Genomic DNA, 14,616 nt, shown 5'->3' with positions numbered 1-14,616 from the left:
GTAAGATATAACATGTATTACGGTAATAGCTAACTAACCCTATAACTTGGATTTGTAGGGGTTTGCCACATCTGATGTTTGTCTAGGAAACTAATGTTAGTGTCTTCTCTAACAGCAGTGATTTTATCCTCTGGTCCAGAAATCCAAAGCCAAAAGTTGCAAGCTGTAAAAGCTCAGTTAAAGCACAGTAACAAGCAAAGCATTTCATCAAACTGTTACCACTGACTTGCTAGAATCAAGTTTCATATTTTGCAAATTAGGAGATTTACATTACATGTTACTTGCTAGACGCTTTTATCCAAAGCGACTTACATACTCAATACTGTGGGCAATCCCCACAGGAGCACTTTGGGGTGAAGTGTCTCAGGGACATAACGACATGCTGACTGCAGTGGGGTTTGAACCTGTGACCCCTGATCCCAACACCAAGGCTCTATCCACTGCGCCACACGCCTCCCATTTAAACTGACAAATGCAACATCCATTAAAGCTCATCACATTGTGATCACACTTTCACAGTACAGAGTTTCAATAATGATTTGTCAAATGTCTGGTTCAGAAAAAGGCCTCCTGGAAGGCCTCGATGGTCTTTAACTTTGAAGTCATTTAATCACAGTTACAAACACTGCATCAAAGATGGGTCAAGTTACAAGTTAAATACCAATTAGAGGTGATTTTCAGCCACAAAAGTGGTGTGAAAATCCGCACATAGACCATGACTTTCTCAGCGCAAGATCAAACACCAACAGGAGGACAACACATTGTGTGTTTGAACAAGGGCATATGTCAAAAACAGGCACATTTGGGGGGGGGGACAGCAGTGTTAAATCCAACCAAGAAGGGTATAAGTGCAGAGAATGAACAGTGTTGTTTTTTTTTTTGTCTTTTTTTATTTGATCTAAGTTTAACTTGAATCATCTTAAAAACACTTTCTATCAAGAAGATCTTAGCCAAAATAGCTGCATAATCATGTCACAAGAACTAACAAAGAGCCGACATGTACAGAGATAATAGGTAAAGAGGGAAAAACATCAAAACAGAGCATAAAAATACACCTTTTACTGAACAAAAAAAAACAAAACAAGATACTGCTAGTTGCCATGCAACCTGATATGACCTGTTTTGTATCAGTAATGGTTGATTTTGTCCTATTTCATGTTTTCATCCCTGCCATGTGTAAACACATCTTTTGCCACATAACTCATGGGTAGTTTTGCACCTTTTTCAATGTGTACGTTTCTGCATTACTGCTTGGACACTCTAACTCATTCACAGTTATGCATAGCAAATATGATTTAGCTAATATCATGCCGGCATTTAAAGTTTAAAGTTGAGCCAAAGTCCTCACTGCTGTAAAAATGCGTGATCATTATTTAATCAGATTTTGAAGGTCTTAAAACTTTATTAATTCAATGTTCACTCTTCTAATGGCTGGCATTTGTCCTTGTGTTTCTGCTTTTGTAAATGCATTGGCTTCTTGGGGCCATTACTGATGAATTGCTTTGCCGTCAGACTCTTTTGTACCAGGAGCTGGATGTTTACCAAATCTTGTGCCTCTGAGAGTTGGAGCCTTTTGAAAAATTAAAATTGCATTTTAATTATAGTGCACCCAACAGGCAAAATATGAATGATTACTATAAGGACGTAATGTGATCTAAAGCTTAACACACACTTATCCTATTGTGCTGGAGTTTTTTTTAAATCTCAATGTTGTGTTTTTTACACAAAGATATGAATATGAATGTAAATAGCAGCATCTAAACAATGCTTTTTTTGTTTATTATATAATGTATCAACTTTATCGTTATGTATCATGCAAAGTGTTAACCACTGTTATAATCGCATTCTCCATTTTACAATGACAGCGTTACACATATCCACGGCATCACAGTCTACCAAAGAGTCATTTTCTAAGAGGGAACTGTGGAACTGTTTACTGTGGAAATGGGAACTGACTTCAACAGAGGAGGGAAAGAAGGTGTGTAGAGTTTATCTCTACAGTGTGCAACTCGATTTTGACAGGATAACAACTGGTGACTTCTAGAATTGTGTGAGTAACATTCTGTCTTTAGACTTCTCTGTTTCAGTGTGTACTCTGTATAAATGCTCTGTAGTTGATCTGACTGAAATTGTGATTTTAAATCTCAAAACCGCTACAGTATCTGTCAGGCAGACAAGTAATTTGACTGAAACCTTAAAACTGAACTAACTGACTGCTAGGGTTAACTTTGATTTAAACATTTGTAGAATACTAAGAGCTTTATTGAGTAGGTGTAACTGTATTAAGGGTTAAACTCATAACTTTATAACTTAGGGTTTAATGTAATTGTAAAACCATTGGGCCACTGAAAAGACACAATAGCAACTCAGGAGGGAGGCAGTCTAGATTTCCTTTTGAGGGCCACCAGCTGCAGAGAGTTAACTAATTAAAGGGGCGTGGCCCCACATCTGTGAGAACTCAGCAATCAGGTGTCCATTTTTAGGTAGCACTTTCCTGGAGCGTCAGACAGACGATGACTGACAAAGACAATAGAGTCCTGCTGGAGTAAGACTGACAAAGACAATAGAGTCCTGCTGGAGTCACGAGGGTGGCAAAGAGGAGGCAAATCCTACTTTGATTGAACTAAGTATCACTGGTATTTTATTTTTATTTGGTTGTTTAGCCCCTCATGCTATAATCATGTGTATTTTCTCCATTCCTGTCTCCACTGACATCCAACATCTAGTTACAGGCGGCCTGTGGAGTTCCACAGGCCGCCTGTAACTAGATGTTGGATGTCAGTGGAGCAGCTGACTGGCAGTTGCCAGTCAGCTGTTCCTAAGGCTGACTTCATCTCTGGCTATGCTTCCCTGCAGTCTCTGGATTTCCTTGCTCTCACTGAGACGTGGATTACTCCATCCAACACATCCACCCCAGCAGCTCTCTCCACAGCATATTCCTTCTCCCATACACCCAGACCCACTGGCAGAGGAGGTGGCACTGGTCTCCTGCTCTCTGCCAAATGGAGCTTTTCCCTCTTCAAGCTACCTAACTTCACTCCTTCCACCTTTGAATTCCATGCCGTCACAGTAACCCATCCTATACAATTAACCATTGTTGTTCTCTCCCGTCCACCAGGTGCCTTGGGGGACTTCTTGGAGGAATTAGATAATCTCCTCTCACACATCCCCTAAACTGGCCCTCCCGCTGTACTTCTCGGAGACTTCAACCTCCAGACAGGGAAGATAGACGAACTAACATAGCTGTTAACCGCCTTTGCTTTCTCACTGTCTCTGTCCCCACCAACTCATAAAGCTGGCAATGTCCTTGATCTCATATTCTCAAGGAACTGCACTACTTCTAACCTCTCTGTAAACCCGCTCCACACATCCGATCACTTCTTCATTTCATTCTCTCTACCCCTTTCCAAACATAACGAACTAATCTCTTCTCATCCTGCACCTGTCCGCCGTAACCTTCGTTCCCTCTCCCCCTCTACCTTTGCCTCATCGGTGCTCTCAGCCCTCCCTTCCTCTGACTCGTTCCAACTCCTACCTCCAAACTCTGCTGCAGAAACTCTCCTCTCTACTCTCTCAGCCTCTCTGGACTCTCTCTGTCCTCTCACATCTCGGCAGGCTCGTCAGTCCCCTCCTGCTCGCTGGCTAAATGACGCACTGCGTGCTAATAGAACCGTCCTTCGGGCAGCAGAGCGGAAACGGTGGAAATCCAAACACCAAGACGACCTCCTAACCTATCAGGCTCTCCTCTCCTCTTTCTCTGCTTCGATCTCTCAGGCAAAAAGCACTTTCTTTCAAGATAAGATCCAATCTTCCTATTCCAATCCCAAAAAACTATTTTCCATCTTCTCCTCCCTCCTGGACCCCCCCAAAGCCCCTTCCCCCTCCTCCCTTCTGTCAAGCGACTTTGTTAACCACTTTGAAAAAAAGGTTGATGATATTCACTCTTCTTTTTCTGACTCACCTTTACTCACCGCTGGGTCACCAGACCCTCCTTTCACCAACACACTAACCTCCTTTTCCCCTCTCTCTCCAAGTGAGGTTCTTACCCTCATTACCTCTGCCCGCCCTACCACCTGTCCTATATTCTACCGTTTCTCTCCCATTTCATCAACACTTCTCTAACTTCTGGTCACTTTCCAAACAGTCTCAAGGAGGCAAGAGTAAACCCTCTCCTAAAGAAACCCACTCTCAACCCGTCTGATGTTATAAACTACAGGCCTGTCTCTCTCCTCCCGTTCCTGTCTAAAACACTTGAACGCGCTGTCTTTAAACAACTCTCCTGTTATCTCCATCAGAACAACCTGCTGGATCCGCACCAGTCTGGTTTCAAGGCAGGTCACTCCACAGAAACTGCCCTCCTTGCTGTCACTGAGGAACTGCACACTGCTAAAGCAGCATCCCTCTCCTCTGTCATCATCCTTTTGGACCTGTCTGCTGCATTCGACACGGTGAATCATCAGATCCTCCTTCGCACTCTCCAAGAACTTGGAGTTTCAGGCTCTGCACTTTCCCTCATCACCTCATACCTCAAAGACCGTACCTACAGGGTTACTTGGAGAGGGTCGGAGTCCGACCCTTGTCAATTAACTACAGGGGTCCCTCAGGGCTCTGTTCTTGGTCCCCTCCTCTTCTCCTTGTACACAAACTCGCTCGGATCTGTCATTAGCCCGCATGGTTTTTCTTACCACTGCTACGCTGACGACACCCAATTAATTCTATCCTTTCCCCGCTCAGAGACCCAGGTCGTCGCACGCATCTCTGCTTGTCTAGCTGACATCTCTCAGTGGATGTCTGCTCATCACCTCAAGCTCAACCTTGACAAGACTGAACTGCTTTTCCTTCCGGGAAAAGATTGTCCCACTCTTGACCTAACAATCAACATCGGCACCTCAGTTGTTTTCCCGACTCAGACTGCAAGGAATCTGGGTGTGACCCTAGATAACAACCTGTCCTTCACTGCAAACATCGCTGCTACAACCCGCTGCTGCAGATACACGCTTTACAACATCAGGAGGATACGTCCCCAGCTGACACAGAAAGCGACTCAGGTTCTGGTCCAGGCTCTCGTCATCTCACGCCTAGACTACTGCAACTCCCTCCTGGCTGGTCTACCTGCATGTGCCATCCGACCTCTGCAGCTCATCCAGAATGCAGCGGCTCGTCTGGTCTTCAACCTTCCTAAATTCTCCCACACCACTCCGCTCCTCCGCTCCCTTCACTCGCTTCCGGTAACTGCTAGAATCCACTTCAAGACAATGGTACTTGCGTACCATGCTGCGAATGGATCTGGCCCTTCCTACATCCAGGACATGGTTAAACCGTACACCCCAGCACGTGCACTCCGCCCTGCATCAACCAAACGGCTCGCTGCACCCTCGCTGCGAAGGGGACCCAAGTTCCCATCAGCAAAAACACGTGGGTTTGCTATCCTGGCTCCAAAATGGTGGAATGAGCTCCCCATTGACATCAGGACAGCAGAAAGCTTACACACCTTCCAGACTGAAAACTCATCTCTTTCGACTCCACTTCGAGCGATAGAACTATTAACAAAGCACTTACATACTAATAAAGGACTGGCTTATCTAAAGCTAATTGAGTAGCACTTGAAATGTTTTTGCTCTATGAAACCTGATGTACTTATATGATTCTGTTTTCTTCAAGTTTGTATTTTGTTAGTCGAACGCACTTATTGTAAGTCGCTTTGGATAAAAGCGTCAGCTAAATGCAATGTAATAATCTCTGGTGGTCTGGCTTCTTAATTTTATCTTTATTAACTCAGCTGCCATTACAATATGGTACAGTTTGGCTCCTTTTCCAAAACCCTGTCGAGATGTAGCTCATTATCTGCAACATTTGACTGATTGTTAGCCGTCCTTAGTGACATAAGGAAGTCCTGTTGCTGTTTCTGACTTCTCTCAGTCTTACAGTACGACAAACGTTTAGCTTTAGGTACTTCTTGTGTTTCGGGATTTAGAAAATGCTAATGGTTATTCACTATAGTTTGATCTGAAGAAATAAGAGTTTGTGGATGAAAGCGAGTTCTGTTTTGATATTATTGATGGTACTACTATCCTCTTAATATTTGTCGGTTGCGCTATTTGTCTCAGACTCAAAATGAGCATACAAACAAACCAAACGTCCACACATAACAAATATGATGAGAACCAGAGTCAGCTATAGAGCTCTGATTAAACGTATTTCTTCCTCACTGCAGTCCACACCTCCAGGTCTTTTTTAATTTTCAAACTTGTAGTTTTCAGCCTCAAAACTGACTCATCATACAACTTTTGCCCAAGACCCGTGAACTTTAAATGTAAAATCGATGGAGTTCCCCTTAAATAGAAAGAAAATAGAGAACGTAGATGTTTAGGAATTAATGATTCATTATTTATTTATTTTAAGCTGATCTCCTGCTGACATTACAGACATGGAAGAAGTATTGATCTTCTTGTCATATCATTACATTGCTGAATAGAAATATTACAGACAGGCGTCCCTCACTAATCTCTCAGTGGCTTTTGTAGTCCTGTTGACACAAGTTGCGTCCTTTTATGTAAACGTAAAATTAAAAAAATCCCTCTGGTCACAACAAAATAAATCATTTTTTCCGTTTTTATAGTCAGTCAGTGATTATCCAAACGGTACAGAAGCTGTAATCATAAATCTGCATTCATAACACGGTGTCCAGAAATCACTCAACAAGCCAAGATACGGCCATGAAAGGTACCGTTGCAATCAACTGGTGAGCAAGCTTGCAAGATAACATGCAATTAGAGCATATTGACAGCCTGCTAGTCACTGTTTGTAGCACTGACAGACGACATCAGTTTGTTGTGATGCCAAAACAAACGGCAGCCAGGCACACTTCAAGGAATTAAAGCAGGAAGGCCATATTGCCCATGTGAAGTGAGAGGGGGGAGGTGTGGAAACAAGATATGGCAAAAAACCTATCTACCAAACACCTTTCCACCGGCTGATTGGCTGACTCGAGGCAGCGAACATGACTCAATCTTTATCTTGAATGCCAGCAGCTAAATTACTATACAGCTGAAATGTGTGTGTGTGTGTGTGTGGGTGTGTGTGTGTGTGTGTGTGTGTGTGTGTGTGTGTGTGTGGTGTGTGTGTGTGTGTGTGTGTGTGTGTGTGTGTGTGTGTGTGTGTGTGTGTGTGTGTGTGTTCCTGCGCAGTAAAGTGTACAGATGGATGACTCATCCACCAATCATGTGACTCATCAATCACTGCAGTTACCATTTTCCTCCTTCTGACTTTCTTTTTCCGTTTTCAGTTATTCCTCCCATTTCTCAATTCGATTCTTACTGTTTTTCTCATGTTTATTTCTGATTGCCTCGGAGTACAACACTTTCCCTCTGAAGGTGTTTCTCTGTCGCTGCGCTTCAGCTAATTGTCTTTTCTTTCGTGTAATCGGATGTGTTACTCAAGTATCAACATAGCACTCGCCAAAAAGCCATTAAAAAACTGAACTTTAATAAAATAATTGCTTTTATTTTTTATCATATAGCAAAACTAGTAATCATCATGCTGTTATTTACACATTGCACGGGCATATTTATTTCACACTGTACATCTTACAATGCTAAAGGTGACATCAACAACAACACTCTCCTTTTACAAGACAGATGGCTTCACTGCGGACACAGTGGCCCTCCTCCTTTTGAGATTTCTTTTTTTTTATGTTCACAGTTTATTCAGAGAAAACAGCCATTGTGAATTCCCTATACTGTTTTATTTTTTCTCTTTTTTTTTTCTTTTTTTTGTTCATTTTTTAAGATGCAAGTAGAAAGACGTGCATTTAACGGTTTAAGCACAATCCCTGACTCCCCGGCCTGAAACTTTTCAATGGATTTCTTCTGAAAATGAACAAAATGTTTGTAGCCTCTTGGTGGAAATCTGTTTTAAAAGGCTGCAGAACAGATTCGTGTGATTTCAAGTATTTTTTGTAAAGAAAGGTGAAAGTATAGATAATGAATGATGCAAGAAATATGGCCAAGGATGTGATCAACAAATGTGAAGGCCTCCTTCAATGTCAAGGAGTGGTGTGGTGGTTATGGTATTTATGGTGGTACTGCCAGAAATAAGTTAACACAAGAACCTCTGGATCCCAAAATGATTGAAAACCCTTCGTCCACCAGGTTGGAAGTGTTTAGTGTTTAAGTTTGTGCTTTTGGAGTCCACAGGGTTTCTACATTGGGACCGGTTGAAATGATAATATTATGCAATATGATGTTTCCCTTAAAGAATCATGCTGCTTGTAAGGAAAGAATCTAAAACCTTAACTCTGAAAAACTGAAATGTGTGTATTTTTGCACCTTTGCAAATTGCAGCTCTTTAAAGCTGATCCAATCAGGAATAAGAAAGGCAACTACACACATCAAATACAACAAAATATACTGTCATTGAACATTTGACAATAGCAGTGTTCTGTTTTTTTATATCCGTAGAAGTCATTGAACTACTTTAGTTTTGTAATATGACATACAGAATATAAAACAAAAGATACAAAGTGATGTTGTAAACATGGTTATCTTGCAATTGGCACATCAGCTTCTGAATGTGTCCACAATTGGATTACATGTAGGTGTGTGTGTGTGTGTGTGTGTGTGTGTGTGTGTGTGTGTGTGTGTGTGTGTGTGTGTGTGTGTGTGTGTGTGTGTGTGTGTGTGTGTGTGTGTGTGTGTGTCCTCTAGAAAACTCTGTATAATGCAAGAGCATCAGAGATTGACCTGAATGGAGGCAGACATACACCATGGTATGTTCTGTTTCAAAATGTAAACTGAGCAAGAGGCTGAACATGGTTACAGGGAGCTAAAACCGAGACCCCTTCATCGTCTCCCTGACCAAGAAAATCAACAAGAATTACAGTGATTAAAACAACAGAAAATCGTACTTTTTACTCCTTGATTCTCAAATTCTCAACAGGCCCAAAACACATATCTCATCTGAGTCATTTTTTTTCACCTCTCTTTTAGCCTTTCTCCAGCTACTGTAAATCTATCCCATCTCTGTCAGTCGCTCTGATCTGACAACATGTCCAAAAAGTCTCTCAATACATTCTGCGTTTCATGTAGATCCTCTCAATAAAGTTCTCCAGTTCCTCCTCACTGTTCAGCTGAGGCACCAGTCCATCTTCCTCATAGTCATCTGCCGGTGTGACTTGTTGATAGACGAATGGGGGTCTCCTGCCTCTCCTGGGCGGGGTTATTGGTTTGGGTGGAGGTAGGGATTGGTAGGTCCGTGGGTGAGGAAGGATATAGTTAGAGATATAAGGGGTGAGAGGCAGGCGTGGCGCTGGCTGCTGCCTCCAACCATGACCACGGTTCTTACCCCCACCTCGGTGCCTGCGCCTTGGGGGCTGGAGGTCAAGTTCCTGGGGGGCGAACGGCTGGTCTCTGGATGGGGAGGGCTTGCCATAGTACTGTGCTTTGGGATATGGGAAATAAACAGGGTAGTATGCTCGATATGGCTTCTGGTAGTATGGATAAGAGGGGAAAGCTAGAAATTGTTTCTGGGGCTTATACCAGTAGTCAAGCTGCTTCTGAGGCTTATACCAATAGTCCTGCTTGTATGACTTGACATTGTCCTTGTGCCATTTCTTGTTGGACTTGTTGTACCTATAAGGAGCTTTCTTGGGGTTTTTTGAGGCTGTGTAGTGGTAGATAGGAGGCGCAGCCAGAGGAAGAGGTACCAGAGGCCTAAAGCGCGGGGCAACGGGGTTGCTGTTGGTTGGCAGCATTTGCAACTCTTTCCTTTTCTTCTTCTTCTCTTCTACGTCACTAATAATCTCAATGACATCATCAGCGGGCAGATGCAGTTTGCTGCTGATCTCGATCAGCCTGTCGATCATTTGCTGGTCCAGGTCGTCTTCGTCGGGGAGGACCTCTTCGGAGCGCTTGTCCTCGGCGGTGTTGCTGGCGAGTCCCATGCTGCTTTTCTGCCGGGGCTTCATATAGGACTGTTGCTTTCTCCCCATGTACTGCAGCAGCATGTCAGAGGCGATGTCTGCCAGCCTCTGCTCCTCCTCTCGGGCTCGCTCCGCCTCCTCCTGCTGCCGGAGCACCTCCTGCTTCTCTGCGCGAGCTCTGGCCTCCTCCTCCATGTGGGAGAGGCTCTCCTCCTCTTCTTCAACCTCCTCCTCCAGCTCCTCACCTTCATCCTCAAATTCGTCCATGAAATTGCCCCCTGTGGAGGGTCGGTTGTTGGACTGGTTCTCCTCCCAGTGCTGCTTCTTCCCTGCTCGTGCTAGCTGAGTGTTGTATGCCTTGTAGCCCTTCAGAGGAGGCAAGATCTCATTATCTTGGAGACCCAAGTCAATGTTTTGGAAGTAGCCTCTTATTTTGCGCTGCAGAGAGGACTCTTCTCCCTGTGAGGCCGAACCTGTTCTTGCCTTGTTTAATAAACTTTCTAAATAATGTCGTCCCTCCTCTTCTTTCCCTTCTTCCTCATTTACACCATCAGCTCCCACATCCTCCACGGACCACCTTTGATCTGACCTTGTGTTTTTATCATCCTCATCCCTTTCCTTAAAGTCACCACCCTGAGCAGCTGTCAAATGGCCTACAATTAGCTGTTCAATAGCCTTATCAGCCCGTCGGCCCTCCTCTTCTCCCTCCTCCTCCTCCTCCTCCTCCCCCCTCTCACCCTCTGTCTCCCCTGTTCTGCTTATCTCACCACCCTCCAAGCCTTCAATGGAGGGCAGCTCCAGACTCTGATCCTCCTCCCAGTCTCTGTATGCACCCCCCTGGATTTCACTCTCCCTCGGGTGGTCCAGGGCCTCCAGAAGAACAGCGAGTACCCGCGCAGGGTCAATCAATTTATCTGATTGGTTATCTCGACCCGGACCCCAGCCCCGGTCTAGCGACGCGTTGTCAGGGCTGGAGATACTCTTGGGTGGGGGCGAGAGGAAGGGGGCGAGGTTATCCTCTTTTAGGTCTGTCCGGGTGCGCCCTTCCACCCCTCCCTCCCTTCCCTCAACCCACGCAGGGGCGGTGCCAGCCAGCTGTGGAGTGACAATGAGCAGGACCAATAGGATGAGCTGGGCTGTGGAAGGGGCGTGATGACAGGTCATGACCATGCAGAACTGGCAGGAGGGAGGTTAAGCACCTGAAGAAGAAAAGAAGAAGGCAAAGGGAGAGAGACAAAAGACACACAGAAATTATTCACTCTGTGAAAAATAAATAAATGCACATCTGAATCGTTGGAATAATTGGCTGTTTAGTGAAAAAGCCAGTCTTAAATGTAAAGAAGATGACAAAATACTTTACTGACGGAAGTAATAGAGCACAAATAGCCTGCCATTAATTTTAAATAGGAATTGATAACCAGTTTTTTTATTTTATAACAGAACATGTTTCCACCATGGAGGAGCCACCATACAAAAGCAGTTAATACTGTGATTAGTTCTGAATTGAACACCCGTTTGAGAACAAAGCACGCAGCCAAACGCAGTCTATTGAGCTATGCCAAATCCAACAAAGAAAGTTACACGCTTGTCTCTCTCATGTCTGTTTTTTTATTCCGTGTGTTTTTGATGGAAAATCTATTTCCACTTTATAATATTTATTTTCAGGTCCTTTTTTTGCCAATCCAACCTCATGCATCTGAAAACACAGAGATAAAAGGATATATAAACCCTTCGTGATTATTTCGATGTCTGACTGCCCAAGCCTTTGAGGAAGGTAACCATTTGCATATAGAAATTGCGCCTCGAACCTACATGAACCATTTATGTGTCTGTAGTCGTGCGTTAAACCAGTTATTATCTTTCCCCCGCCCGACCTAATTGATTCACGCTCTCATATGTTTGTGTTCTCATGAGATGTAACCGCATAAACTGTTACAACAATAAATATATGCACGAATTGAATTTTTGGTCCGAATTTCTAGCAATTAAGAAATGTCTCACCTCTTCCTCCGAGCCAACTCAACCAGGACGCAAGCGCTTGCCATTGTTGAGCGCAAAACGTCTATTTCAAAAGAAAAATGCAGAAAATACAAATTGGTCCGAGCTCTGTCTATGTATTGGCTGTGGTTTTGGTATTCCACGAGTCAAAGCGATGTGACCAGGACACCGGGATAAAGACGGCACGCACGGGGATGTCATGCGTAAAGCTGCTGGCTACGGTTGAGTTATTTAACCCTGCGGTCCCTGAGTGGTCCATCCAAATTGTAAATGAGCTGGATATTAGATCTTAGATTGCAAAGCCATTTTTTGCACAATGAACGTGGGGAGCAGTAAGAAACGCGGCGTTGTCCTCGTGTGGTGTGGACATATTTCTCCTCAGTGGTGGAATGCAGTCGAGCACACATTTGGGCAGCACAGCACAGCGTGAAGCCCAAATTGTTAACTATTTCCATTTTTATAAACTGGATCAACAAGGTGGGAAACGAAACAAATCCACTCTAAAGGTAACTACTCCGACAAATACGTGATTTAGACTCTCGGTTTAATTAAATTGGCTTTAACATTTCGCACGTTTAATTTTTTATTCACGATTGAAAAAAATATGGGCCGAATTTGTACATTGCTCTTGAGAAGCAACTGCACGTAGACATTTTTCTAAGACATTATTTTATGCGCATTGAAGTCACTTAATTCTTTAATTACGCCCACCCCACAAAATATATACAAAACAACATATTTTATTGGGTTTTTTACGTTACAATTCCTAATTATCATGATAAATATCAATGCATTCATGTGCATTGATATATTACATGTGTTTGTTAATAAACGTGTTAAATTCTCAATTAAGTCAAACTAATAAATAAAGAGAAATGATAAAAGGAAACTAACTGTAAACATATTTTTCTATATCTCAAGTTACAAAATCTATTTGGTATAACTTTATTTTTTTAAAGATCATATCGGTCGCAGCAGGCTATACCTGCTTTACAATTACAAAGCCAATTGTCACCAAGCTGCAAAAAACACATGAATTATTTTGATAAAGTTGAGATCGAAAAAGAAATTATTCCACACTCATCAAGCCTAAGCATAAATCACTCCTTTATTTTTTAATACAAAACCAAATCAGAAAGTAATTACGATCAAATGAATAACAGTAAGAAAATGTCCTGACCTATCTGTCATGGATTGAGATGGAAACAAAATTAAATTTCGTTCCACTTACCTGGAGTCCCACAGGGGGGTGGGGATGTGGTGAAACTCACAACGCGGGTAAAGCCAAAATTATTTCATGAATGGTGGATCACCTGAGACAATTTCAGTTTGTTCCCCCTCTCTCTTCAGGCTGTGACCAACATCAGGAAAATAACAAACAGGCTGATCTTTATTTAGTTGTGCGGTGTGTTTGAATGGCAGCAGCCCTGGCGCTAATGTACAATTGAGTGAATGTTTTCAGCTCCACTGTCAGCGCAACTTTATTGTATATACCCCTCACTGAACCATGTGACCACACCCCCACCCCCCAGCTGCAGCCTGTGCTGACGTCACTTCCATTGATAAGAATGTTGGTGTGGAGATGGCACTGTGAGTCTAGGCTGGCCCCAGCTGATGAATGAACGGAAATGGCATGAATGAAATAGTACTTTTCCTCAATGAAAGGAGAAAATTGTAGAGATAGAGCTGGTACGCAGCCATTTTCCTTCTCACATGTTAAAGAAGGTTAGTGTGTTCCTTCCTTCCTCTGCTCTGACATGTTTAAGATTCAGGGGTGGGGGGAGAAAAAAAGTGACCTCGTTTACAGGCTTTCAATTAGGGTCATTTAGTGACGTGCTCCAAAGAATCAATGACTTGCATCTGCGGCTTCAGACAGAAAAGTGGTGTGCACTCCAGGGGCCGTTTTTCTTTCTCAGCCCTGGGTGTTGGGCTTTTGTCTGAGGTGGCCCTGATCCTCTGGCTACACGGCTCTCAGGCCACGGGAGCAGCCGTGCTTTGCTGCTCAATTTCGGCTCAATTTCCAGGGATTGCACAATTTTCCACACGCTGTCTCACATGATTTCTGACTGCTCTCCATCTGCCAGCAGCACATTGTGCAGTTAAAATATCCCCATTCTTTTCACACCACAGAGACACAAGTGAGTAACCATTTGTGTCCAAATCTGTAACACTGTACAACACGGGGGCTAAACGCATGCTTAAGCAATGCACAATGATTATAGATGAATGAATTCAGGGTGTTTCTCGCCTTTAAGAATATAGTCCCTATGTTTGATTGTGATCAAACATCAAAGCTAGAATTAGACAAAAATGGTTGAGCATACTTTAACATTGTACAATCTTACATATAAAGTTGTCCCTTCCTTCCTCTGCTCCAACAGCTTCATATTTATATGGGAATTGGTCCTGGTGCATGATTTGATGCATAGTTCTGAAATGCCCTTTTAGCAGCTAATTTGGTGGTCACTGAACTATGCGTAAACATTCATTGGTGGAGGAAAAATCACATAAGCCCATAGTGACTCAATAATTCTTAAAAGTGACCAACAGTAGTTCATGATGCATTCATTTATGATTCATTAAATGATTATGACTCGCGTTAGCTGCGCATCACTTGAGAACCTTGTGTCACCCACAAATGAATGCTACATATTCAAATATACTACTCCCAAAAAAGCTTTTCTAAATTAAGACTTGTA

At 43.2% G+C, this 14,616-nt stretch overlaps 1 protein-coding gene across 2 annotated transcripts; it reads right to left on the bottom strand.

The window, feature by feature from the left end:
* Positions 1-7,482: 7,482 nt before the first annotated feature.
* Positions 7,483-13,372, bottom strand: si:dkey-175g6.2 (neurosecretory protein VGF). 2 transcript variants are annotated; one of them, XM_034199699.1, is made up of 2 exons: positions 13,149-13,372; positions 7,483-11,118 (listed from the first exon to the last, which is right to left on the bottom strand). In XM_034199699.1, exon 2 carries the CDS (start codon positions 11,087-11,089, stop codon positions 9,062-9,064), a length of 2,028 nt encoding a protein of 675 aa, XP_034055590.1. In that variant the 5' UTR covers positions 11,090-11,118; positions 13,149-13,372; the 3' UTR covers positions 7,483-9,061. The 2 variants fall into 2 exon arrangements, with proteins under 2 accessions (XP_034055590.1, XP_034055600.1); XM_034199709.1 differs by lacking the exon at positions 13,149-13,372 and adding an exon at positions 11,921-13,124.
* Between the last annotated feature and the right edge of the window lie 1,244 nt (positions 13,373-14,616).

Source organism: Gymnodraco acuticeps, unplaced genomic scaffold (assembly GCF_902827175.1).
Source record: "Gymnodraco acuticeps unplaced genomic scaffold, fGymAcu1.1, whole genome shotgun sequence".
Classification (NCBI taxonomy): domain Eukaryota; kingdom Metazoa; phylum Chordata; class Actinopteri; order Perciformes; family Bathydraconidae; genus Gymnodraco; species Gymnodraco acuticeps.
Note: the sequence above shows the minus strand (reverse complement) of the source record. Positions and strands in the feature narration are given on the sequence as shown.

Bases quoted from the DNA above. Each gene is read 5' to 3' on its own strand.
- si:dkey-175g6.2 (XM_034199699.1), bottom strand. From the start codon at position 11,089: ATGGTCATGACCTGTCATCACGCCCCTTCCACAGCCCAGCTCATCCTA.